At 44.4% G+C, this 27606-nt stretch overlaps 1 protein-coding gene across 2 annotated transcripts in view; it reads right to left on the reverse strand.

The window, feature by feature from the left end:
• Nucleotides 1-121: 121 nt before the first annotated feature.
• LOC110487772 (actin-binding LIM protein 3) overlaps nucleotides 122-27606 on the reverse strand; it is a 125036-nt gene continuing 97551 nt past the window's right edge. The window contains exons 14-22 of one of the 2 annotated variants that reach the window (XM_090198112.1): nucleotides 25448-25498; nucleotides 6296-6412; nucleotides 4825-4898; nucleotides 4405-4573; nucleotides 3396-3425; nucleotides 3078-3130; nucleotides 2777-2857; nucleotides 1657-1737; nucleotides 122-1490 (exon numbers count right to left, since the gene is read on the reverse strand). In XM_090198112.1, coding sequence (XP_090054238.1) covers nucleotides 1377-1490; nucleotides 1657-1737; nucleotides 2777-2857; nucleotides 3078-3130; nucleotides 3396-3425; nucleotides 4405-4573; nucleotides 4825-4898; nucleotides 6296-6412; nucleotides 25448-25498 — 770 coding nt within the window. In that variant the 3' untranslated portion in view covers nucleotides 122-1376. Of the gene's footprint in view, nucleotides 1491-1656; nucleotides 1738-2770; nucleotides 2858-3077; nucleotides 3131-3395; nucleotides 3426-4404; nucleotides 4574-4824; nucleotides 4899-6295; nucleotides 6413-25447; nucleotides 25499-27606 lie in introns of those variants that run through there. The other variant, XM_090198111.1, reaches the window with a different exon arrangement.

The raw sequence follows: 27606 nt of genomic DNA on the forward strand, positions 1-27606 counted from the left end.
TGCAAAAAGGTCTGAGTCTTGGTGGCACAGATGGTTGTGGGTTCACCCCATGATGCAGAAGTACAACTTACATATACACACACATATTCATTCATTCATTGATTCCATTGACAGTCACATACACATGAAAACATCATTTTATTGGAATAAATGATACATGATGTAACTGTAAATAGCTATGAAAAGGATATAGTTACAGTATGTTTTGTAGTTTCAAATTAAAACGAATTATACATTTGATCAAATAAGACCCGGACTAAGAATGCATCCCTGTACTGAACACGTTTTCAGCCCAGGAGTAGGATCAATACGTCTCAAAGGAACCAACCGTCTGAATATTGTGTTATGAATGTTCATCTGCAACCTACGTGTTGTGACTCTGGGTACGTCTTCATAACTGCAAACAACTGTAGCCTACAACTGTATGTTCACCAAGCTGCACACTTCTCATTTCATGTCCGCAATACAAACTGTATTTAATGTTTGTTCATGCAAATGTTCCAAGAGGAATACGTATTCGTAGTTCAACTAAAGACGGACATTATCCCCGTGTGTAAGCAATAGTGTTCCCTCTATCACAACGCTACAGCAGGTACGTCTAGCATGTGTTCGTTTTCCTGACAGTGAATACATCCAGTCTGTAGCCTGTCGTTGTGTGAATAGTTATCATATCTGATGGAGCAAAAATCCTTATTTTGTACCGTACACATTCACAATGTGAAGCAATGTTTTCATTCTCAGAAAAATCATTTCATGATGTCATTGGAATACAGGTATGATGTCATTCAAATATAGGTATGATGTCATTAAAAGATGGGCATGCTGCCAGTATCACTGTTAACCACAAGATACAAGTAGTAAAGTAGAAGGAGAAATGATCATCAATGAGCATCCATTTAAAAAACATAAGCATTGTGTGTTTATTCGTCCATCCATTAATTAATTCATTCATTCATTCTGATAAAGTGGTGCAAATGATATCTACATTCTAGTCACTTAGTTTGCTGGTGCTGCACACTCATAATGTATAAAATCATCCACAATAGTAAGGCAAAGCCAAAAGTCTCCTGACCTTTGTGTCTCTCCCTCTGTCTCTCTCTCTTTTGACCCTGGGCAGTGGTGGGGAGGGTTTAGTTCAGTCTGTGGCAGTGAAATTACACATTCCCCCTGTCTGTCTGTCTGTCTGTCTGTCTGTCTGTCTGTCTGTCTGTCTGTCTGTCTGTCTGTCTGTCTGTCTGTCTGTCTGTCTGTCTGTCTGTCGCAACTCTCTCATTCTGATGTACGACCTCTCTCACGCCATCGCTCTCTGTCTCTGTTGTCATTAACAGTTTCTCTCTCTCTCTCTCTCTCTTTTCTAATTTTCTCTCTCTCCATGGTTAGAAGAGTCGGGCCTGTTTCTTCATTTCATTTCTCTTCCAGAGAGCCAGCCGGTCAAACTCTGTCAAGTTCATCCCAAACACCTGTAGGAACTCCTCGGGACTCAGATGACGCTGGAAGACAGAGAAACACAGGGAGACACTGTAGTATGACTCATGTGGACTATGTGGATAATGTTTGGATTAGTGACCTTTAACTAGAAGAAAGGATAGGAGGCAGCATTGAACATATTATTTAATGAAATATCAACCACCAAATTAAACCAGGTCAGAACCTCACCTCTAGTCTGGCTCTGTCTACGTCTTTAGGCAGTCTGTGTCTCCCCCTGGTGGTCACGATCAGTACTTCATACGGGTACACCTGCAACAGACAGGTCAGATAGAGGTAGAAGATATATGTAGTTAACAGGGTTGGGTTCAAATCAGGAAGTACACTTAAATTCCAATTCCTATTCTGATAATACTTGCAATTTCATGTTACTTCCTGAATTGATTGAAGTGAAATGGAATTGACCACAAACCACATATCTCAGGTGAACAGCTTCAGTCATAACACCGCGGTTTCCTTTGTAATCACAGCATAGAAGCCATTGTATGGAACATAGTAGAGGTGTTCTATAGAATGAGATGATTATTGGCAGTCCTTCCATTTCCATTTCTCTCTCAGGAAGTCTCTCCTACCCTATCCTCATATGGTCAGGAAGCAGAATTTTCCTGATGCTTCTTCATTTGTGACACAATGTTCATCCAAAAGGTCAACAACCCTCTATTGGGAGGGCTGAAAGAAATGTCCAGTGACCTCTTTGTTCTGTCAGCCCATGTCCTGTTAGAATTCTTTGACAAAGCATTCTTCCTTCCTCTCTCCCTTGAAGGAATTCCTAATCGAACATAACTGGGTGAAAGCTATGTGACAGAACCATTTCTTAAAGGTTTTCAGTTGTGTTAGATTGGTGATTACTTCAAGGAAGGGAGGGTGTATTTTTAAAGTGTGGAAGCTGGCCTGTGACCCTTTGACTAGGGCAGACCAGGGCAGGATGCCATGACTCTACTGCTGCCCTCTGGTAGGGTCATTGAGCCAGGAATGAGAGAGAGCAGCTATACTGGCCTACAGTGTCCTAGTGCCTTACATGAACAAACCACAGTCTTTGTGATCCAGTAGGACTTGTCTTTCTCCCCACCAGAGGTTCATAACACACCACTTGGAGAATACAGTGTAACATCGTGCTGGTTATTGTAGAATACTGCTTGACAGTCCACTCCACTTTCCAACCAACGTTCAGACCCTTACCTTGTATTCTGCAGGAGAGAAAAATTGAAAAAAATACCTGATTACAATCATGCAATAAGGAAATCCCACAATGTTATAAATGTATTGAGACCTGAACCCAGGGAGGTTACACAGCCCTCCTACCTCTGGTTCCCCAGTTGACTTCACTGCTGCTGTCATACTGTTCGTAGTAGTCTGCGGCTGCACTCTGGGGCTGCAGGGATACACATGGACACCTGTTAGTGATGCTACAGCTGTGTTTGTCAAGTAAGCTTCCATGACAACTAGGAGGTTGGCTTGAATTACAGCCTTCTATGTAAAGAATGTTCGGTCGCTGCCTCCTGGAAATAGGTCTTTCTGTCAAAATACATTTTCATCTCAAGAGATTTGATCATAACTGTATAGGTAAAGGATATTATAGTGTTGATGGTCACCCTGTTGACACCGTTCCGCCTGTATCCTGGTAGAGAGGCTGACTTGTACGAGTCTGGAACAGAGGAAAGCAGTCAATCAATACAATATATTTATAAAGATCTTTTTACATAAGTTGTCACAACTGCTTTACAGTTGGGGGTCATATATAAATCTTAATATATCAGAGTAAATCAGGAAAGAGATTGACAACCAACTGAATGTGCCTTCATGTCTCTCTCATCAATGCACAGTAGAGGGCGATGTTTACAAACACATATATTAAATGTAAGGTGGCACAGTATGTTATGTACGTAATAGTGTTTCACTGCTGTACTCACCACTGTCTAAGCTGTAATGGGATGGAGGAGCTGAGGGAGAGAAACCAAGGAAAACAGGATTAGTGAGATTAGATTAGAGAGACAGAAAGAGAGACACACAGAGAGAGAAAGAGAGAACCTCCTGAAAGATTTGACATTTAGAGGACTTTCACCACAGCGTTTCTAAACCCAGAGGTACAACATCATGAGACTTCCAGGGACGCTTGTGAAACAGACCAATCAAACCAGGCCGGGGTTTGGGCTCTGAGAAGTCAATGAGAAAAGTGAGAGATTCTTCATTAACTGTTCATTTTCTCTATCTACAGGCACAACCTAGATCAGAACCAATGTCTTCACTAGTTGAACATGTTATTACACCAACCTCATGAAAGTCACCAACTGACATCTTTTACTTTTTGTTAAAAACAACTTTATATCGAAGGATTTGATTTGATTTGATTTGATGGCCTGCACATGCGCAGTTCCGCGCGAGATGAACGTTAGACTCAATGACGTGTTTCTGCGCATGAGCTTAGCTAGCCAATGTCGCCATGACATCGCCTACAAGTGTGATCGAGGATTTCTATTGGAAAAGCAGTTTCTGCCTATCTTCATACTGTATTGTCTTTGGTTTCAAACAAACAAACTGAGCAGAGCATGCTGGGTACCCATGATGCACTGAGATGAATACAGCACATCAAAGCAGCAATGAGGCTTGGAAAGACTGGATGAGAGGAGTAGAGAAGGGATGGGGGAGGGAGGAGAGGAGGAGGAGCAGAGGGAGAAGGAGAGGAGGAGGAGCAGGGGGAGAAGGAGACGAGGAGGAGCAGGGGGAGAAGGAGCAGGGGAGAAGGAGACGAGGAGGAGCAGGGGGAGAAGGAGAGGAGGAGGAGCAGGGGGAGAAGGAGACGAGGAGGAGCAGGGGGAGAAGGAGAGGAGGAGGAGCAGGGGGGAGAAGGAGAGTGTTAGATAAAGAGGAAAACAAACAAAGTGAAGATGATTCAATACAACACAGTCACAACACACTTACAGCCATTGACAGTGTTGTTGTAGCCGGTGCTGTTGTAGCTAGTAGTGGTGAGAGCCTCCTTGCTGCCGCTGCGGGAATTCCGGGCGCTGCCCCAAGGGTCGTTGTCATAGCAACCAGATCTAGCTTTCATCTCCTCCTTTAGGATCATCCTCCCTATACCACTCTGGATCTGAGAGAGAGAGGGAGAGAGATAGAGAGAGAGAGAGAGAGAGAGAGAGAGAGAGAGAGAGACCGGGGGAAGAGAGAGGGGAGATAGAGGGAGAGAGAGAGAAAGTAGAAGAGAATAAATACAAATATTATTCCACAAATAAATATGAGAGTAGATATGGAATAATTACACAGAGAGGGAGAGAGATAGAGAGAGATAGAGAGAGAGAGAGAGAGAGAGAGAGAGAGAGAGAGAGAGAGAGAGAGTCTCACTCTTTGAAGACTGCTGTGACTCCAGTTCTCTTCATCTCCTCCTGTAGAATACCTTCTCCTAGGAGCACGGAGAGCTGGGGAAAGATAGATTGACAGTAGGATAGATATATATAGAGTTCCTTAGAAATGCCTTAATCTTTTAAAGACAGATATATTCACCGATGGTCACATACAAAACAACTGTTAGTTGTGTGTAGATAGACTGTATGTAGACTTCTGATGAGTAGGGTCTAGGGTATAGGGGTTAATGTGTAGGGTGTAGGTTGTACCTTTAGGGGAGCTGGGATAGGGGTAGGAGTCAGACTCTGACTGTGTGTAGGGTAGATAGACTGTATGTAGACTTCTGATGAGTAGGGTCTAGGGTGTAGGGTTTAGGTTGTAGGGTGTAGGTTGTACCTTTGGGGGAGCTGGGATAGGGGTAGGAGTCAGACTGTGACTGTGTGTAGGGTTCTGGAGAGTAGGGTGTAGGGTGTAGGGTTTAGGTTGTACCTTTAGGGGAGCTGGGATAGGGGTAGGAGTCAGACTGTGACTGTGTGTAGGGTTCCGGAGAGTAGGGTGTAGGGTGTAGGTTGTACCTTTAGGGGAGCTGGGATAGGGGTAGGAGTCAGACTGTGACTGTGTGTAGGGTTCTGGAGAGTATGGTGTAGGGTGTAGGTTATACCTTTGGGGGAGCTGGGATAGGGGTAGGAGTCAGACTGTGACTGTGTGTAGGGTTCTGGAGAGTAGGGTGTAGGGTGTAGGTTGTACCTTTAGGGGAGCTGGGATAGGGGTAGGAGTCAGACTGTGACTGTGTGTAGGGTTCTGGAGAGTAGGGTGTAGGGTGTAGGGTTTAGGTTGTACCTTTAGGGGAGCTGGGATAGGGGTAGGAGTCAGACTCTGACTGTGTGTAGGGTTCTGGTGTAGGGTGTAGGGTGTAGGTTGTACCTTTAGGGGAGCTGGGATAGGGGTAGGAGTCAGACTGTGACTGTGTGTAGGGTTCTGGAGAGTAGGGTGTAGGGTGTAGGGTTTAGGTTGTACCTTTAGGGGAGCTGGGATAGGGGTAGGAGTCAGACTCTGACTGTGTGTAGGGTTCTGGAGTAGGGTCTAGGGTGTAGGTTGTACCTTTAGGGGAGCTGGGATAGGGGTAGGAGTCAGACTCTGACTGTGTGTAGGGTTCTGGAGAGTAGGGTGTAGGGTCTAGGGTGTGGGTTGTACCTTTAGGGGAGCTGGGATAGGGGTAGGATTCAGACTGACTGTGTGTAGGGTTCTGGAGAGTAGGGTGTAGGGTGTAGGTTATACCTTTAGGGGAGCTGGGATAGGGGTAGGAGTCAGACTCTGACTGTGTGGAGGGTTCTGGAGAGTAGGGTGTAGGGTGTAGGTTATACCTTTAGGAGAGCTGGGATAGGGGTAGGAGTCAGACTCTGACTGTGTGTAGGGTTCTGGAGAGTAGGGTCTAGGGTGTAGGGTCTAGGTTGTAGGGTGTATGTTGTACCTTTAGGGGATCTGGGATAGGGGTAGTTGTCAGACTCTGACTGTGTGTAGGGTTCTGGAGAGTAGGTAGACAGTCTGGAGGATGTGATTAGATCTTCGCTGGTCCTGCTTTTGGTGGCTGGGAGATTGTCTGTGGAGAGATGAGTGGACTGTTAACACAAGAACACAGTTTAGAGTTAGTCTGCATCCCATATAACATCCTAATCCCTATATAGTGGTCCCTATGGGCCCTAGTCTAAGAAAGTGCACTATATAGGGAGTAGGCTATCATTTAAGACATAGTTTATGTTATACAGCAATCCATCAGTGACCCCAAGTCATACACAGGAAGATACTGTACTGGGAAAGAGAGTACATGAAGTTTTACAGAAGGTGCATTCTACATTCTTAGTTTCATGTCTCAGTCCAAAGATTGATCTCAGAGAGATAGTCATCTGGTACAGACAGAGGAGATAGGTAGTCATCTGGTACAGCCAGAGGAGATAGGTAGTCATCTGGTACAGACAGAGGAGATAGGTAGTCATCTGGTACAGCCAGAGGAGATAGGTAGTCATCTGGTACAGACAGAGGAGATAGATAGTCAGCTGGTACAGACAGACAGAGGAGATAGATAGTAATCTGGTATAGACAGACAGAGGAGATAGATAGACATCTGGTACAGACAGAGGAGATAGATAGTCAGCTGGTACAGACAGACAGAGGAGATAGATAGTAATCTGGTATAGACAGACAGAGGAGATAGATAGACATCTGGTACAGACAGACAGAGGAGATAGATAGTAATCTGGTACAGACAGACAGAGGAGATAGATAGTCATCTGGTATAGACAGACAGAGGAGATAGATAGACATCTGGTACAGACAGACAGAGGAGATAGATAGTAATCTGGTACAGACAGACAGAGGAGATAGATAGTCATCTGGTACAGAGAGAGGAGATAGATAGTCATCTGGTATAGACAGACAGAGGAGATAGATAGACATCTGGTACAGACAGACAGAGGAGATAGATAGTAATCTGGTACAGACAGACAGAGGAGATAGATAGTCATCTGGTATAGACAGACAGGTGAGATAGATAGTCAGCTGGTACAGACAGGTGAGATAGATAGTCAGCTGGTACTGACAGGTGAGATAGATAGTCAGCTGGTACTGACAGGTGAGATAGATAGTCAGCTGGTACAGACAGGTGAGATAGATAGTCAGCTGGTACTGACAGGAGAGATAGATAGTCAGCTGGTACTGACAGGAGAGATAGATAGTCAGCTGGTACTGACAGGAGAGATAGATAGTCAGCTGGTACAGACAGACAGAGAAGATAGACAGTCATCTGGTACAGACAGACAGAGGAGATAGACAGTCAGCTGGTACAGACAGACAGAGGAGATAGACAGTCATTTGGTACAGACAGACAGAGGAGATAGATAGTTATCTGGTACAGACAGACAGGTGAGATAGATAGTCATCTGGTACAGACAGACAGGTGATATAGATAGTCATCTGGTACAGACAGACAGAGGAGATAGACAGTCATCTGGTACAGACAGACAGAGGAGATAGATAGACATCTGGTACAGACAGAGGAGATAGATAGTAATCTGGTACAGACAGGTGAGATAGATAGTCAGCTGGTACAGACAGACAGGTAAAATAGGTAGTCAGCTGGTACAGACAGAGGAGATAGATGGTCATCTGGTACAGACAGAGGAGATAGATGGTCATCTGGTACAGACAGACAGATGAGATAGATAGTCATCTGGTACAGACAGAGGAGATAGATAGTCAGCTGGTACAGACAGACAGGTAAAATAGGTAGTCAGCTGGTACAGACAGGTGAGATAGATAGTCAGCTGGTACTGACAGGTGAGATAGATAGTCAGCTGGTACAGACAGGTGAGATAGATAGTCATCTGGTACAGACAGACAGGTGAGATAGATGGTCAGCTGGTACATACAGGTGAGATAGATAGTCATCTGGTACAGACAGACAGGTGAGATAGATGGTCAGCTGGTACAGACAGGTGAGATAGATAGTCATCTGGTACTGACAGGTGAGATAGATAGTCAGCTGGTACAAGCGGGTATTATAGGAAGTCAGCTGGTACAGACAGGTGAGATAGATAGTCATCTGGTACAGACAGACAGGTGAGATAGATAGTCATCTGGTACAGACAGAGGAGATAGGTAGTCATCTGGTACAGCCAGAGGAGATAGGTAGTTATCTGGTACAGACAGAGGAGATAGGTAGTCATCTGGTACAGCCAGAGGAGATAGGTAGTCATCTGGTACAGACAGAGGAGATAGGTAGTCATCTGGTACAGACAGACAGAGGAGATAGATAGTCAGCTGGTACAGACAGAGGAGATAGATAGTCATCTGGTACAGACAGAGGAGATAGATAGTCAGCTGGTACAGACAGACAGAGGAGATAGATAGTCATCTGGTATAGACAGACAGAGGAGATAGATAGACATCTGGTACAGACAGACAGAGGAGATAGATAGTAATATGGTACAGACAGACAGAGGAGATAGATAGTCATCTGGTACAGACAGAGGAGATAGATAGTCATCTGGTACTGACAGGTGAGATAGATAGTCAGCTGGTACTGACAGGTGAGATAGATAGTCATCTGGTACAGACAGGTGAGATAGATAGTCAGCTGGCACTGAGAGGAGAGATAGATAGTCAGCTGGTACTGACAGGAGAGATAGATAGTCAGCTGGTACTGACAGGAGAGATAGATAGTCAGCTGGTACAGACAGACAGAGAAGAAAGACAGTCATCTGGTACAGACAGACAGAGGAGATAGACAGTCAGCTGGTACAGACAGACAGAGGAGATAGACAGTCAGCTGGTACAGACAGTCAGAGGAGATAGATAGTCATCTGGTACAGACAGACAGAGGAGATAGACAGTCATCTGGTACAGACAGACAGAGGAGATAGATAGACATCTGGTACAGACAGAGGAGATAGATAGTAATCTGGTACAGACAGGTGAGATAGATAGTAATCTGGTACAGACAGATGAGATAGATAGTCAGCTGGTACAGACAGACAGGTAAAATAGGTAGTCAGCTGGTACAGACAGAGGAGATAGATGGTCATCTGGTACAGACAGAGGAGATAGATGGTCATCTGGTACAGACAGACAGATGAGATAGATAGTCATCTGGTACAGACAGACAGATGAGATAGATAGTCATCTGGTACAGACAGAGGAGATAGATAGTCAGCTGGTACAGACAGACAGGTAAAATAGGTAGTCAGCTGGTACAGACAGGTGAGATAGATAGTCAGCTGGTACAGACAGGTGAGATAGATAGTCATCTGGTACAGACAGACAGGTGAGATAGATGGTCAGCTGGTACATACAGGTGAGATAGGTAGTCAGCTGGTACAGACAGGTGAGATAGATAGTCATCTGGTACAGACAGACAGGTGAGATAGATGGTCAGCTGGTACAGACAGGTGAGATAGATAGTCATCTGGTACCGACAGGTGAGATAGATAGTCAGCTGGTACAAGCGGGTATTATAGGAAGTCAGCTGGTACAGACAGGTGAGATAGATAGTCATCTGGTACAGACAGACAGGTGAGATAGATGGTCAGCTGGTACAGACAGGTGAGATAGATAGTCATCTGGTACAGACAGAGGAGATAGGTAGTCAGCTGGTACAGCCAGAGGAGATAGGTAGTCATCTGGTACAGCCAGAGGAGATAGGTAGTCATCTGGTACAGACAGAGGAGATAGGTAGTCATCTGGTACAGACAGACAGAGGAGATAGATAGTCAGCTGGTACAGACAGAGGAGATAGATAGTCAGCTGGTACAGACAGACAGAGGAGATAGATAGTCATCTGGTATAGACAGACAGAGGAGATAGATAGACATCTGGTACAGACAGACAGAGGAGATAGATAGTAATCTGGTACAGACAGATAGAGAAGATAGATAGTCATCTGGTATAGACAGACAGAGGAGATAGATAGACATCTGGTACAGACAGACAGAGGAGATAGATAGTAATCTGGTACAGACAGACAGAGGAGATAGATAGTCATCTGGTACAGACAGAGGAGATAGATAGTCATCTGGTATAGACAGACAGAGGAGATAGATAGACATCTGGTACAGACAGACAGAGGAGATAGATAGTAATCTGGTACAGACAGACAGAGAAGATAGATAGTCATCTGGTACAGACAGACAGGTGAGATAGATAGTCATCTGGTATAGACAGACAGGTGAGATAGATAGTCAGCTGGTACAGACAGGTGAGATAGATAGTCAGCTGGTACTGACAGGTGAGATAGATAGTCAGCTGGTACTGACAGGTGAGATAGATAGTCATCTGGTACAGACAGGTGAGATAGATAGTCAGCTGGTACTGACAGGAGAGATAGATAGTCAGCTGGTACTGACAGGAGAGATAGATAGTCAGCTGGTACTGACAGGAGAGATAGATAGTCAGCTGGTACAGACAGACAGAGAAGATAGACAGTCATCTGGTACAGACAGACAGAGGAGATAGACAGTCAGCTGGTACAGACAGACAGAGGAGATAGACAGTCAGCTGGTACAGACAGACAGAGGAGATAGATAGTCATCTGGTACAGACAGACAGAGGAGATAGATAGTTATCTGGTACAGACAGACAGGTGAGATAGATAGTCATCTGGTACAGACAGACAGGTGAGATAGATAGTCATCTGGTACAGACAGACAGAGGAGATAGACAGTCATCTGGTACAGACAGACAGAGGAGATAGATAGACATCTGGTACAGACAGAGGAGATAGATAGTAATCTGGTACAGACAGGTGAGATAGATAGTCAGCTGGTACAGACAGACAGGTAAAATAGGTAGTCAGCTGCTACAGACAGAGGAGATAGATGGTCATCTGGTACAGACAGAGGAGATAGATGGTCATCTGGTACAGACAGACAGATGAGATAGATAGTCATCTGGTACTGACAGAGGAGATAGATAGTCAGCTGGTACAGACAGACAGGTAAAATAGGTAGTCAGCTGGTACAGACAGGTGAGATAGATAGTCAGCTGGTACTGACAGGTGAGATAGATAGTCATCTGGTACAGACAGACAGGTGAGATAGATGGTCAGCTGGTACATACAGGTGAGATAGGTAGTCAGCTGGTACAGACAGGTGAGATAGATAGTCATCTGGTACAGACAGACAGGTGAGATAGATGGTCAGCTGGTACAGACAGGTGAGATAGATAGTCATCTGGTACTGACAGGTGAGATAGATAGTCAGCTGGTACAAGCGGGTATTATAGGTAGTCAGCTGGTACATACAGGTGAGATAGGTAGTCAGCTGGTACAGACAGGTGAGATAGATAGTCATCTGGTACAGACAGACAGGTGAGATAGATAGTCAGCTGGTACAAGCGGTATTATAGGTAGTCAGCTGGTACATACAGGTGAGATAGATAGTCATCTGGTACAGACAGGTGAGATAGATAGCTGGTACAGACAGACAGGTGAGATAGATAGTCATCTGGTACAGACAGACAGGTGAGATAGATAGTCATCTGGTACAGACAGAGGAGATAGATAGTCATCTGGTATAGACAGACAGAGGAGATAGATAGTAATCTGGTACAGACAGACAGAGAAGATAGACAGTCAGCTGGTACAGACAGTCAGAGGAGATAGATAGTCATCTGGTACAGACAGACAGAGGAGATAGACAGTCATCTGGTACAGACAGACAGAGGAGATAGATAGACATCTGGTACAGACAGAGGAGATAGATAGTAATCTGGTACAGACAGGTGAGATAGATAGTAATCTGGTACAGACAGATGAGATAGATAGTCAGCTGGTACAGACAGACAGGTAAAATAGGTAGTCAGCTGGTACAGACAGAGGAGATAGATGGTCATCTGGTACAGACAGAGGAGATAGATGGTCATCTGGTACAGACAGACAGATGAGATAGATAGTCATCTGGTACAGACAGACAGATGAGATAGATAGTCATCTGGTACAGACAGAGGAGATAGATAGTCAGCTGGTACAGACAGACAGGTAAAATAGGTAGTCAGCTGGTACAGACAGGTGAGATAGATAGTCAGCTGGTACAGACAGGTGAGATAGATAGTCATCTGGTACAGACAGACAGGTGAGATAGATGGTCAGCTGGTACATACAGGTGAGATAGGTAGTCAGCTGGTACAGACAGGTGAGATAGATAGTCATCTGGTACAGACAGACAGGTGAGATAGATGGTCAGCTGGTACAGACAGGTGAGATAGATAGTCATCTGGTACCGACAGGTGAGATAGATAGTCAGCTGGTACAAGCGGGTATTATAGGAAGTCAGCTGGTACAGACAGGTGAGATAGATAGTCATCTGGTACAGACAGACAGGTGAGATAGATGGTCAGCTGGTACAGACAGGTGAGATAGATAGTCATCTGGTACAGACAGAGGAGATAGGTAGTCAGCTGGTACAGCCAGAGGAGATAGGTAGTCATCTGGTACAGCCAGAGGAGATAGGTAGTCATCTGGTACAGACAGAGGAGATAGGTAGTCATCTGGTACAGACAGACAGAGGAGATAGATAGTCAGCTGGTACAGACAGAGGAGATAGATAGTCAGCTGGTACAGACAGACAGAGGAGATAGATAGTCATCTGGTATAGACAGACAGAGGAGATAGATAGACATCTGGTACAGACAGACAGAGGAGATAGATAGTAATCTGGTACAGACAGATAGAGAAGATAGATAGTCATCTGGTATAGACAGACAGAGGAGATAGATAGACATCTGGTACAGACAGACAGAGGAGATAGATAGTAATCTGGTACAGACAGACAGAGGAGATAGATAGTCATCTGGTACAGACAGAGGAGATAGATAGTCATCTGGTATAGACAGACAGAGGAGATAGATAGACATCTGGTACAGACAGACAGAGGAGATAGATAGTAATCTGGTACAGACAGACAGAGAAGATAGATAGTCATCTGGTACAGACAGACAGGTGAGATAGATAGTCATCTGGTATAGACAGACAGGTGAGATAGATAGTCAGCTGGTACAGACAGGTGAGATAGATAGTCAGCTGGTACTGACAGGTGAGATAGATAGTCAGCTGGTACTGACAGGTGAGATAGATAGTCATCTGGTACAGACAGGTGAGATAGATAGTCAGCTGGTACTGACAGGAGAGATAGATAGTCAGCTGGTACTGACAGGAGAGATAGATAGTCAGCTGGTACTGACAGGAGAGATAGATAGTCAGCTGGTACAGACAGACAGAGAAGATAGACAGTCATCTGGTACAGACAGACAGAGGAGATAGACAGTCAGCTGGTACAGACAGACAGAGGAGATAGACAGTCAGCTGGTACAGACAGACAGAGGAGATAGATAGTCATCTGGTACAGACAGACAGAGGAGATAGATAGTTATCTGGTACAGACAGACAGGTGAGATAGATAGTCATCTGGTACAGACAGACAGGTGAGATAGATAGTCATCTGGTACAGACAGACAGAGGAGATAGACAGTCATCTGGTACAGACAGACAGAGGAGATAGATAGACATCTGGTACAGACAGAGGAGATAGATAGTAATCTGGTACAGACAGGTGAGATAGATAGTCAGCTGGTACAGACAGACAGGTAAAATAGGTAGTCAGCTGCTACAGACAGAGGAGATAGATGGTCATCTGGTACAGACAGAGGAGATAGATGGTCATCTGGTACAGACAGACAGATGAGATAGATAGTCATCTGGTACTGACAGAGGAGATAGATAGTCAGCTGGTACAGACAGACAGGTAAAATAGGTAGTCAGCTGGTACAGACAGGTGAGATAGATAGTCAGCTGGTACTGACAGGTGAGATAGATAGTCATCTGGTACAGACAGACAGGTGAGATAGATGGTCAGCTGGTACATACAGGTGAGATAGGTAGTCAGCTGGTACAGACAGGTGAGATAGATAGTCATCTGGTACAGACAGACAGGTGAGATAGATGGTCAGCTGGTACAGACAGGTGAGATAGATAGTCATCTGGTACTGACAGGTGAGATAGATAGTCAGCTGGTACAAGCGGGTATTATAGGTAGTCAGCTGGTACATACAGGTGAGATAGGTAGTCAGCTGGTACAGACAGGTGAGATAGATAGTCATCTGGTACAGACAGACAGGTGAGATAGATAGTCAGCTGGTACAAGCGGTATTATAGGTAGTCAGCTGGTACATACAGGTGAGATAGATAGTCATCTGGTACAGACAGGTGAGATAGATAGCTGGTACAGACAGACAGGTGAGATAGATAGTCATCTGGTACAGACAGACAGGTGAGATAGATAGTCATCTGGTACAGACAGAGGAGATAGGTAGTCATCTGGTACAGCCAGAGGAGATAGGTAGTCATCTGGTACAGACAGAGGAGATAGGTAGTCATCTGGTACAGCCAGAGGAGATAGGTAGTCATCTGGTACAGACAGAGGAGATAGGTAGTCATCTGGTACAGACAGACAGAGGAGATAGATAGTCAGCTGGTACAGACAGAGGAGATAGATAGTCATCTGGTACAGACAGAGGAGATAGATAGTCAGCTGGTACAGACAGACAGAGGAGATAGATAGTCATCTGGTATAGACAGACAGAGGAGATAGATAGACATCTGGTACAGACAGACAGAGGAGATAGATAGTAATATGGTACAGACAGACAGAGGAGATAGATAGTCATCTGGTACAGACAGAGGAGATAGATAGTCATCTGGTATAGACAGACAGAGGAGATAGATAGTAATCTGGTACAGACAGACAGAGAAGATAGATAGTCATCTGGTACAGACAGACAGGTGAGATAGATGGTCATCTGGTACAGACAGACAGAGGAGATAGATAGTCATCTGGTATAGACAGACAGGTGAGATAGATAGTCAGCTGGTACAGACAGGTGAGATAGATAGTCAGCTGGTACTGACAGGTGAGATAGATAGTCAGCTGGTACTGACAGGTGAGATAGATAGTCATCTGGTACAGACAGGTGAGATAGATAGTCAGCTGGCACTGAGAGGAGAGATAGATAGTCAGCTGGTACTGACAGGAGAGATAGATAGTCAGCTGGTACTGACAGGAGAGATAGATAGTCAGCTGGTACAGACAGACAGAGAAGAAAGACAGTCATCTGGTACAGACAGACAGAGGAGATAGACAGTCAGCTGGTACAGACAGACAGAGGAGATAGACAGTCAGCTGGTACAGACAGTCAGAGGAGATAGATAGTCATCTGGTACAGACAGACAGAGGAGATAGACAGTCATCTGGTACAGACAGACAGAGGAGATAGATAGACATCTGGTACAGACAGAGGAGATAGATAGTAATCTGGTACAGACAGGTGAGATAGATAGTAATCTGGTACAGACAGGTGAGATAGATAGTCAGCTGGTACAGACAGACAGGTAAAATAGGTAGTCAGCTGGTACAGACAGAGGAGATAGATGGTCATCTGGTACAGACAGAGGAGATAGATGGTCATCTGGTACAGACAGACAGATGAGATAGATAGTCATCTGGTACAGACAGACAGATGAGATAGATAGTCATCTGGTACAGACAGAGGAGATAGATAGTCAGCTGGTACAGACAGACAGGTAAAATAGGTAGTCAGCTGGTACAGACAGGTGAGATAGATAGTCAGCTGGTACAGACAGGTGAGATAGATAGTCATCTGGTACAGACAGACAGGTGAGATAGATGGTCAGCTGGTACATACAGGTGAGATAGGTAGTCAGCTGGTACAGACAGGTGAGATAGATAGTCATCTGGTACAGACAGACAGGTGAGATAGATGGTCAGCTGGTACAGACAGGTGAGATAGATAGTCATCTGGTACCGACAGGTGAGATAGATAGTCAGCTGGTACAAGCGGGTATTATAGGAAGTCAGCTGGTACAGACAGGTGAGATAGATAGTCATCTGGTACAGACAGACAGGTGAGATAGATGGTCAGCTGGTACAGACAGGTGAGATAGATAGTCATCTGGTACAGACAGAGGAGATAGGTAGTCATCTGGTACAGCCAGAGGAGATAGGTAGTCATCTGGTACAGCCAGAGGAGATAGGTAGTCATCTGGTACAGACAGACAGAGGAGATAGATAGTCAGCTGGTACAGACAGAGGAGATAGATAGTCAGCTGGTACAGACAGACAGAGGAGATAGATAGTCATCTGGTATAGACAGACAGAGGAGATAGATAGACATCTGGTACAGACAGACAGAGGAGATAGATAGTAATCTGGTACAGACAGATAGAGGAGATAGATAGTCATCTGGTATAGACAGACAGAGGAGATAGATAGACATCTGGTACAGACAGACAGAGGAGATAGATAGTAATCTGGTACAGACAGACAGAGGAGATAGATAGTCATCTGGTACAGACAGAGGAGATAGATAGTCATCTGGTATAGACAGACAGAGGAGATAGATAGACATCTGGTACAGACAGACAGAGGAGATAGATAGTAATCTGGTACAGACAGACAGAGAAGATAGATAGTCATCTGGTACAGACAGACAGGTGAGATAGATAGTCATCTGGTATAGACAGACAGGTGAGATAGATAGTCAGCTGGTACAGACAGGTGAGATAGATAGTCAGCTGGTACTGACAGGTGAGATAGATAGTCAGCTGGTACTGACAGGTGAGATAGATAGTCATCTGGTACAGACAGGTGAGATAGATAGTCAGCTGGTACTGACAGGAGAGATAGATAGTCAGCTGGTACTGACAGGAGAGATAGATAGTCAGCTGGTACTGACAGGAGAGATAGATAGTCAGCTGGTACAGACAGACAGAGAAGATAGACAGTCATCTGGTACAGACAGACAGAGGAGATAGACAGTCAGCTGGTACAGACAGACAGAGGAGATAGACAGTCAGCTGGTACAGACAGACAGAGGAGATAGATAGTCATCTGGTACAGACAGACAGAGGAGATAGATAGTTATCTGGTACAGACAGACAGGTGAGATAGATAGTCATCTGGTACAGACAGACAGGTGAGATAGATAGTCATCTGGTACAGACAGACAGAGGAGATAGACAGTCATCTGGTACAGACAGACAGAGGAGATAGATAGACATCTGGTACAGACAGAGGAGATAGATAGTAATCTGGTACAGACAGGTGAGATAGATAGTCAGCTGGTACAGACAGACAGGTAAAATAGGTAGTCAGCTGCTACAGACAGGTGAGATAGATAGTCAGCTGGTACTGACAGGTGAGATAGATAGTCATCTGGTACAGACAGACAGGTGAGATAGATGGTCAGCTGGTACAGACAGAGGAGATAGATGGTCATCTGGTACAGACAGACAGATGAGATAGATAGTCATCTGGTACTGACAGAGGAGATAGATAGTCAGCTGGTACAGACAGACAGGTAAAATAGGTAGTCAGCTGGTACAGACAGGTGAGATAGATAGTCAGCTGGTACTGACAGGTGAGATAGATAGTCATCTGGTACAGACAGACAGGTGAGATAGATGGTCAGCTGGTACATACAGGTGAGATAGGTAGTCAGCTGGTACAGACAGGTGAGATAGATAGTCATCTGGTACAGACAGACAGGTGAGATAGATGGTCAGCTGGTACAGACAGGTGAGATAGATAGTCATCTGGTACTGACAGGTGAGATAGATAGTCAGCTGGTACAAGCGGGTATTATAGGTAGTCAGCTGGTACATACAGGTGAGATAGGTAGTCAGCTGGTACAGACAGGTGAGATAGATAGTCATCTGGTACAGACAGACAGGTGAGATAGATAGTCAGCTGGTACAAGCGGTATTATAGGTAGTCAGCTGGTACATACAGGTGAGATAGATAGTCATCTGGTACAGACAGGTGAGATAGATAGCTGGTACAGACAGACAGGTGAGATAGATAGTCATCTGGTACAGACAGACAGGTGAGATAGATAGTCAGCTGGTACAGACAGGTGAGATAGATAGTCAGCTGGTACTGACAGGCTGGTAAAATATATAGTCATCTGGTTCAGACAGGTGAGATAGATAGTCATCTGGTACAGACAGACAGGTGAGATAGATGGTCAGCTGGTACATACAGGTGAGATAGGTAGTCAGCTGGTACAGACAGGTGAGATAGATAGTCATCTGGTACAGACAGACAGGTGAGATAGATGGTCAGCTGGTACAGACAGGTGAGATAGATAGTCATCTGGTACCGACAGGTGAGATAGATAGTCAGCTGGTACAAGCGGGTATTATAGGAAGTCAGCTGGTACAGACAGGTGAGATAGATAGTCATCTGGTACAGACAGACAGGTGAGATAGATGGTCAGCTGGTACAGACAGGTGAGATAGATAGTCATCTGGTACAGACAGAGGAGATAGGTAGTCATCTGGTACAGCCAGAGGAGATAGGTAGTCATCTGGTACAGCCAGAGGAGATAGGTAGTCATCTGGTACAGACAGACAGAGGAGATAGATAGTCAGCTGGTACAGACAGAGGAGATAGATAGTCAGCTGGTACAGACAGACAGAGGAGATAGATAGTCATCTGGTATAGACAGACAGAGGAGATAGATAGACATCTGGTACAGACAGACAGAGGAGATAGATAGTAATCTGGTACAGACAGATAGAGGAGATAGATAGTCATCTGGTATAGACAGACAGAGGAGATAGATAGACATCTGGTACAGACAGACAGAGGAGATAGATAGTAATCTGGTACAGACAGACAGAGGAGATAGATAGTCATCTGGTACAGACAGAGGAGATAGATAGTCATCTGGTATAGACAGACAGAGGAGATAGATAGACATCTGGTACAGACAGACAGAGGAGATAGATAGTAATCTGGTACAGACAGACAGAGAAGATAGATAGTCATCTGGTACAGACAGACAGGTGAGATAGATAGTCATCTGGTATAGACAGACAGGTGAGATAGATAGTCAGCTGGTACAGACAGGTGAGATAGATAGTCAGCTGGTACTGACAGGTGAGATAGATAGTCAGCTGGTACTGACAGGTGAGATAGATAGTCATCTGGTACAGACAGGTGAGATAGATAGTCAGCTGGTACTGACAGGAGAGATAGATAGTCAGCTGGTACTGACAGGAGAGATAGATAGTCAGCTGGTACTGACAGGAGAGATAGATAGTCAGCTGGTACAGACAGACAGAGAAGATAGACAGTCATCTGGTACAGACAGACAGAGGAGATAGACAGTCAGCTGGTACAGACAGACAGAGGAGATAGACAGTCAGCTGGTACAGACAGACAGAGGAGATAGATAGTCATCTGGTACAGACAGACAGAGGAGATAGATAGTTATCTGGTACAGACAGACAGGTGAGATAGATAGTCATCTGGTACAGACAGACAGGTGAGATAGATAGTCATCTGGTACAGACAGACAGAGGAGATAGACAGTCATCTGGTACAGACAGACAGAGGAGATAGATAGACATCTGGTACAGACAGAGGAGATAGATAGTAATCTGGTACAGACAGGTGAGATAGATAGTCAGCTGGTACAGACAGACAGGTAAAATAGGTAGTCAGCTGCTACAGACAGAGGAGATAGATGGTCATCTGGTACAGACAGAGGAGATAGATGGTCATCTGGTACAGACAGACAGATGAGATAGATAGTCATCTGGTACTGACAGAGGAGATAGATAGTCAGCTGGTACAGACAGACAGGTAAAATAGGTAGTCAGCTGGTACAGACAGGTGAGATAGATAGTCAGCTGGTACTGACAGGTGAGATAGATAGTCATCTGGTACAGACAGACAGGTGAGATAGATGGTCAGCTGGTACATACAGGTGAGATAGGTAGTCAGCTGGTACAGACAGGTGAGATAGATAGTCATCTGGTACAGACAGACAGGTGAGATAGATGGTCAGCTGGTACAGACAGGTGAGATAGATAGTCATCTGGTACTGACAGGTGAGATAGATAGTCAGCTGGTACAAGCGGGTATTATAGGTAGTCAGCTGGTACATACAGGTGAGATAGGTAGTCAGCTGGTACAGACAGGTGAGATAGATAGTCATCTGGTACAGACAGACAGGTGAGATAGATAGTCAGCTGGTACAAGCAGTATTATAGGTAGTCAGCTGGTACATACAGGTGAGATAGATAGTCATCTGGTACTGACAGGAGAGATAGATAGTCAGCTGGTACTGACAGGAGAGATAGATAGTCAGCTGGTACAGACAGACAGAGAAGATAGACAGTCATCTGGTACAGACAGACAGAGGAGATAGACAGTCAGCTGGTACAGACAGACAGAGGAGATAGACAGTCAGCTGGTACAGACAGACAGAGGAGATAGATAGTCATCTGGTACAGACAGACAGAGGAGATAGATAGTTATCTGGTACAGACAGACAGGTGAGATAGATAGTCATCTGGTACAGACAGACAGGTGAGATAGATAGTCATCTGGTACAGACAGACAGAGGAGATAGACAGTCATCTGGTACAGACAGACAGAGGAGATAGATAGACATCTGGTACAGACAGAGGAGATAGATAGTAATCTGGTACAGACAGGTGAGATAGATAGTCAGCTGGTACAGACAGACAGGTAAAATAGGTAGTCAGCTGCTACAGACAGAGGAGATAGATGGTCATCTGGTACAGACAGAGGAGATAGATGGTCATCTGGTACAGACAGACAGATGAGATAGATAGTCATCTGGTACTGACAGAGGAGATAGATAGTCAGCTGGTACAGACAGACAGGTAAAATAGGTAGTCAGCTGGTACAGACAGGTGAGATAGATAGTCAGCTGGTACTGACAGGTGAGATAGATAGTCATCTGGTACAGACAGACAGGTGAGATAGATGGTCAGCTGGTACATACAGGTGAGATAGGTAGTCAGCTGGTACAGACAGGTGAGATAGATAGTCATCTGGTACAGACAGACAGGTGAGATAGATGGTCAGCTGGTACAGACAGGTGAGATAGATAGTCATCTGGTACTGACAGGTGAGATAGATAGTCAGCTGGTACAAGCGGGTATTATAGGTAGTCAGCTGGTACATACAGGTGAGATAGGTAGTCAGCTGGTACAGACAGGTGAGATAGATAGTCATCTGGTACAGACAGACAGGTGAGATAGATAGTCAGCTGGTACAAGCGGTATTATAGGTAGTCAGCTGGTACATACAGGTGAGATAGATAGTCATCTGGTACAGACAGGTGAGATAGATAGCTGGTACAGACAGACAGGTGAGATAGATAGTCATCTGGTACAGACAGACAGGTGAGATAGATAGTCAGCTGGTACAGACAGGTGAGATAGATAGTCAGCTGGTACTGACAGGCTGGTAAAATATATAGTCATCTGGTTCAGACAGGTGAGATAGATAGTCATCTGGTACAGACAGGTGAGATAGATAGTCATTTGGTACAGACAAGTGAGATAGATAGTCATCTGGTACAGACAGGTGAGATAGATAGTCATCTGGTACAGACAGGTGAGATAGATAGTCATCTGGTACAGACAGGTGAGATAGATAGTCAGATGGTACAGACAGACAGACAGACAGACAGACAGACAGACAGACAGACAAGATAGATAGTCAGCTGGTATAGACAGACAGAGAAGATAGATAGTCATCTGGTACAGACAGAGGAGATAGATAGTCATCTGGTATAGACAGACAGAGGAGATAGATAGACATCTGGTACAGACAGACAGAGGAGATAGATAGTAATCTGGTACAGACAGACAGAGAAGATAGATAGTCATCTGGTACAGACAGACAGGTGAGATAGATGGTCATCTGGTACAGACAGACAGAGGAGATAGATAGTCATCTGGTATAGACAGACAGGTGAGATAGATAGTCAGCTGGTACAGACAGGTGAGATAGATAGTCAGCTGGTACTGACAGGTGAGATAGATAGTCAGCTGGTACTGACAGGTGAGATAGATAGTCATCTGGTACAGACAGGTGAGATAGATAGTCAGCTGGTACTGACAGGAGAGATAGATAGTCAGCTGGTACTGACAGGAGAGATAGATAGTCAGCTGGTACTGACAGGAGAGATAGATAGTCAGCTGGTACAGACAGACAGAGAAGATAGACAGTCATCTGGTACAGACAGACAGAGGAGATAGACAGTCAGCTGGTACAGACAGACAGAGGAGATAGACAGTCAGCTGGTACAGACAGACAGAGGAGATAGATAGTCATCTGGTACAGACAGACAGAGGAGATAGATAGTTATCTGGTACAGACAGACAGGTGAGATAGATAGTCATCTGGTACAGACAGACAGGTGAGATAGATAGTCATCTGGTACAGACAGACAGAGGAGATAGACAGTCATCTGGTATAGACAGACAGAGGAGATAGATAGACATCTGGTACAGACAGAGGAGATAGATAGTCAGCTGGTACAGACAGACAGGTAAAATAGGTAGTCAGCTGGTACAGACAGGTGAGATAGATAGTCAGCTGGTACTGACAGGTGAGATAGATAGTCAGCTGGTACAGACAGGTGAGATAGATAGTCATCTGGTACAGACAGACAGGTGAGATAGATGGTCAGCTGGTACATACAGGTGAGATAGGTAGTCAGCTGGTACAGACAGGTGAGATAGATAGTCATCTGGTACAGACAGACAGGTGAGATAGATGGTCAGCTGGTACAGACAGGTGAGATAGATAGTCATCTGGTACTGACAGGTGAGATAGATAGTCAGCTGGTACAAGCGGGTATTATAGGAAGTCAGCTGGTACAGACAGGTGAGATAGATAGTCATCTGGTACAGACAGACAGGTGAGATAGATGGTCAGCTGGTACAGACAGGTGAGATAGATAGTCATCTGGTACTGACAGGTGAGATAGTCAGCTGGTACAAGCGGGTATTATAGGTAGTCAGCTGGTACATACAGGTGAGATAGGTAGTCAGCTGGTACAGACAGGTGAGATAGATAGTCAGCTGGTACAGACAGACAGGTGAGATAGATAGTCAGCTGGTACAAGCGGTATTATAGGTAGTCAGCTGGTACATACAGGTGAGATAGATAGTCATCTGGTACAGACAGGTGAGATAGATAGCTGGTACAGACAGACAGGTGAGATAGATAGTCATCTGGTACAGACAGACAGGTGAGATAGATAGTCAGCTGGTACAGACAGGTGAGATAGATAGTCAGCTGGTACTGACAGGCTGGTAAAATATATAGTCATCTGGTTCAGACAGGTGAGATAGATAGTCATCTGGTACAGACAGGTGAGATAGATAGTCATTTGGTACAGACAAGTGAGATAGATAGTCATCTGGTACAGACAGGTGAGATAGATAGTCATCTGGTACAGACAGGTGAGATAGATAGTCATCTGGTACAGACAGGTGAGATAGATAGTCAGATGGTACAGACAGACAGACAGACAGACAGACAGACAAGATAGATAGTCAGCTGGTATAGACAGACAGAGAAGATAGATAGTCAGCTGGTATAGACAGACAGGTCTTTACACATGGGGAGTGTGTAAACAGGGAGTGATTGACTCTTACTCACACAGACAGACACTAAACACACTTGAAAAGCTTAGACAGAGGAATTATTTACACAGTGAGTCTGGAAGCTTCCCACAATAGATAACGGCTTCTTGTAGAAATGGACGATCAGAGTTTATAGACTGGGTGGACATGGAGACAGAAGATAGCAAGGCAGACAGGTTGACAGATATTTGACGGAAAACAGACCGGTTGAGGGACCAATAGACGGGAAAATAGACAGACAGCAGACAGACAGAGAGGAGGAAGGTACTTACAGAGGTGAGTTAGTTCATCAGGGAAAAGAGTGAAGGAGGGAAGTGAATTAACGTGATCAGAAACGATGAAAGGAAGAAAGGGAAAAAGAAAAGAGAGATATTACTAGCATCCCAAGTCCCTATGTTACCAACATGGAAGATAACAGAACTCAGAGATACAACACTACCACTAACCACTCTAAATCAAAATGTATTGGTCACATACACATGGTTAGCAGATGTTATGGGTCACATACACATGGTTAGCAGATGTTATGGGTCACATACACATGGTTAGCAGATGTTATGGGTCACATACACATGGTTAGCAGATGTTATTGCGAGTGTAGCGAAATGCTTTAAGTCAACCCTACAATACCATGAGTCCTAATCACTATTTATTTATCTAACCTATATCCACAAGTGAGTCATATATCATAGTATCTCTTCCATGTAGGTATCAAAGGACTAATGAGCACATAACAGGCCTGTGGTCTATGGATGAGCCCATGTCTCCTCTAGTGGCCAAAACATGTCCTCTATTGAACAGAATCACAGAACAATATGAGGGATCAATATCACTAGAGTGTACTGAATAATACTGCTGATTATGCTAATATTCTCTCCCTCCCCCTCTCCCTCTCTCAATCCCTCTCCCCCTCCCACTCCCACTCCCTCTCCCTGGAGTGTGTCCTATTTCCATAACCATGTGACCTGACTAAGAACAACTCCTGACCCTCATTCATAACACACCATAACCACACGCCTGTGATGCACTGTTCTATAATACCCTTATAGCATGATAACACTCACAACACAGTAACACACACACACCACAGTACACACACACCACAGTAACACACACACACACCACAGTAACATACACCACAGTACACACACACAACACAGTAACACAGACACACACTTACACCACAGTAACTTGTGGTTTGGTTTCATTCTAAACTAGATGAGTGAAGCTAGGTCCCACTGAGACCTGAACTAACCCTTCATCTACCACTGTGGTCTCATAAGAGACCTGAACCAACCCTTCATCTACCACTGTGGTCTCATAAGAGGCCTGAACTAACCCTTCATCTACCACTGTGGTCTCATAAGAGGCCTGAACTAACCCTTCATCTACCACTGTGGTCTCATAAGAGACCTGAACTAACCCTACAAGCACAATACTAAGGGCTACTATACTGATAGGAAGACAGGCAGACTAAAGAGCGGGGCTAAACCCCTATACCATAAACTATTGGCTACGGAAAACATAAATCTGTCACTGATGGGACAACAGCCAGGATAAGGCAGGGCTAAGCCACTGTACCCGTTCTCTTATAGATGGGAGGTTTGCTGTAGATGTTGGGTTCACCTGAGGCTGGAGAAAGAGAGGGAGGGAGGAGAGAGGGAGGGGAGAAAGAGAGAGAAGGGAGAAGATTGATGTGAAACATGGAGGAGTGAGGGAGGAAGTGAAGGGTAGCAGGAGGTAAAGGGAAGAGCTATACCGAACCATAGCGACCGTAGCTGATAACAAGAGAGTTTGAGGAAATATACAAATAGAGGAGGAGCAAAAGTGGAGAAGATAAGATGGAAAGATGAGAAGATGGAAAGATGAGGTGATGAAGAGAAGATGGAAAGATGAGGTGATGAAGAGAAGATGGAAAGATGAGGTGATGAAGAGAATATGGAAAGATGAGGTGACGAAGAGAAAATGGAAAGATGAGGTAATGAAGAGAAGATGGAAAGATGAGGAGATGATTAAAAGATGGAAAGATGAGGTGATGGAAAGATAAGGTGATTAAGAGAAGATGGAAAGATGAGAATATGGAAAGATGAGGAGATGAAGAGAAGATGCAAAGATGAGGAGATGATTAAAAGATGGAAAGATGAGGTGATGGAAAGATAAGGTGATGAAGAGAAGATGGAAAGATGAGGTGATGAAGAGAAGATGGAAAGATGAGAATATGGAAAGATGAGGAGATGAAGAGAAGATGGAAAGATTAGGTAATGAAGAGAAGATGGAAAGATGAGGTGATGAAGAGAATATGGAAAGATGAGGTGATGAAGAGAAGATGGAAATATGAGGTAATGAAGAGAAGATGGAAAGATGAGGATATGATTAAAAGATGGAAAGATGAGGTGATGGAAAGATGATGTGATGAAGAGAAGATGGAAAGATGAGAATATGGAAAGACGAGGAGATGAAGAGAAGATGGAAAGATTAGGTGATGAAGAGAAGATGGAAAGATGAGGTGATGAAGAGAAGATGGAAAGATGAGGTGATGAAGAGAAGATGGAAAGATGAGCAGATGATTAGAAGATGGAAAGATGAGGTGATGGAAAGATGAGGACATGATGAAAAGATGAGGTGTTGATGAGAAGATGGAAAGATGAGGTGATGAAGAGAAGATGGAAAGATGAGGCGATGAAGAGAAGATGGAAAGATGAGGAGATGATTAAAATATGGAAAGATGAGGTGATGGAAAGATGAGGTGATGAAGAGAAGATGGAAAGATGTGGAGATGAAGAGAAGATGGAAAGATGAGGAGATGAAGAGAAGATGGAAAGATGAGGAGATGAAGAGAAGATGGAAAGATGAGGTGATGAAGAGAAGATGGAAAGATGAGATGATTAAAAGATGGAAAGATGAGGTGATGGAAAGATGAGGTGATGAAGAGAAGATGGAAAGATGAGGAGATGAAGAGAAGATGGAAAGATGAGGAGATGAAGAGAAGATGGAAAGATGAGGTGATGAAGAGAAGATGGAAAGATGAGATGATTAAAAGATGGAAAGATGAGGTGATGACGAGAAGATGGAAAGATGAGGAGATGAAGAGAAGATGGAGAGATGAGGTGATGGAAAGATGAGGTGATGAAGAGAAGATGGAAAGATGAGGTGATGAAGAGAAGAAGGAAAGATGAGATGATTAAAATATGGAAAGATGAGGTGATGGAAAGATGAGGACATGATGAAAAGATGGAAAGATGAGGTGATGATGAGAAGATGGAAAGATGAGGAGATGAAGAGAAGATGGAAAGATGAGGTGATGAAGAGAAGATGGAAAGATGAGGTGATGATGAGAAGATGGAAAGATGTGGAGATGAAGAGAAGATGGAAAGTTGAGGTGATGAAGAGAAGATGGAAAGATGAGGAGATGATTAAAAGATGGAAAGATGAGGTAATGGAAAGATGAGGACATGATGAAAAGATGGAAAGATGAGGTGACGAAGAGAAGATGGAAAGATGAGGAGATTATTAAAAGATGGAAAGATAAGGAGATGAAGAGAAGATGGAAAGATGATGAGATGAAGATACAATGGAAAGATAAGGATATGAAGAGAAGATGGAAAGATGAGGAGATGAAGACATGAGGGAAAGATGAGGTGATGAAGAGAAGATGGAAAGATGAGGAGATGAAGATACGAGGGAAAGATGAGGTGATGAAGAGAAGATGGAAAGATGAGGAGATGAAGAGGGCACGTCCC

Source organism: Oncorhynchus mykiss, chromosome 14 (assembly GCF_057628025.1).
Source record: "Oncorhynchus mykiss isolate SJ-2025 chromosome 14, ASM5762802v1, whole genome shotgun sequence".
Taxonomy (NCBI): Eukaryota; Metazoa; Chordata; class Actinopteri; order Salmoniformes; family Salmonidae; genus Oncorhynchus; species Oncorhynchus mykiss.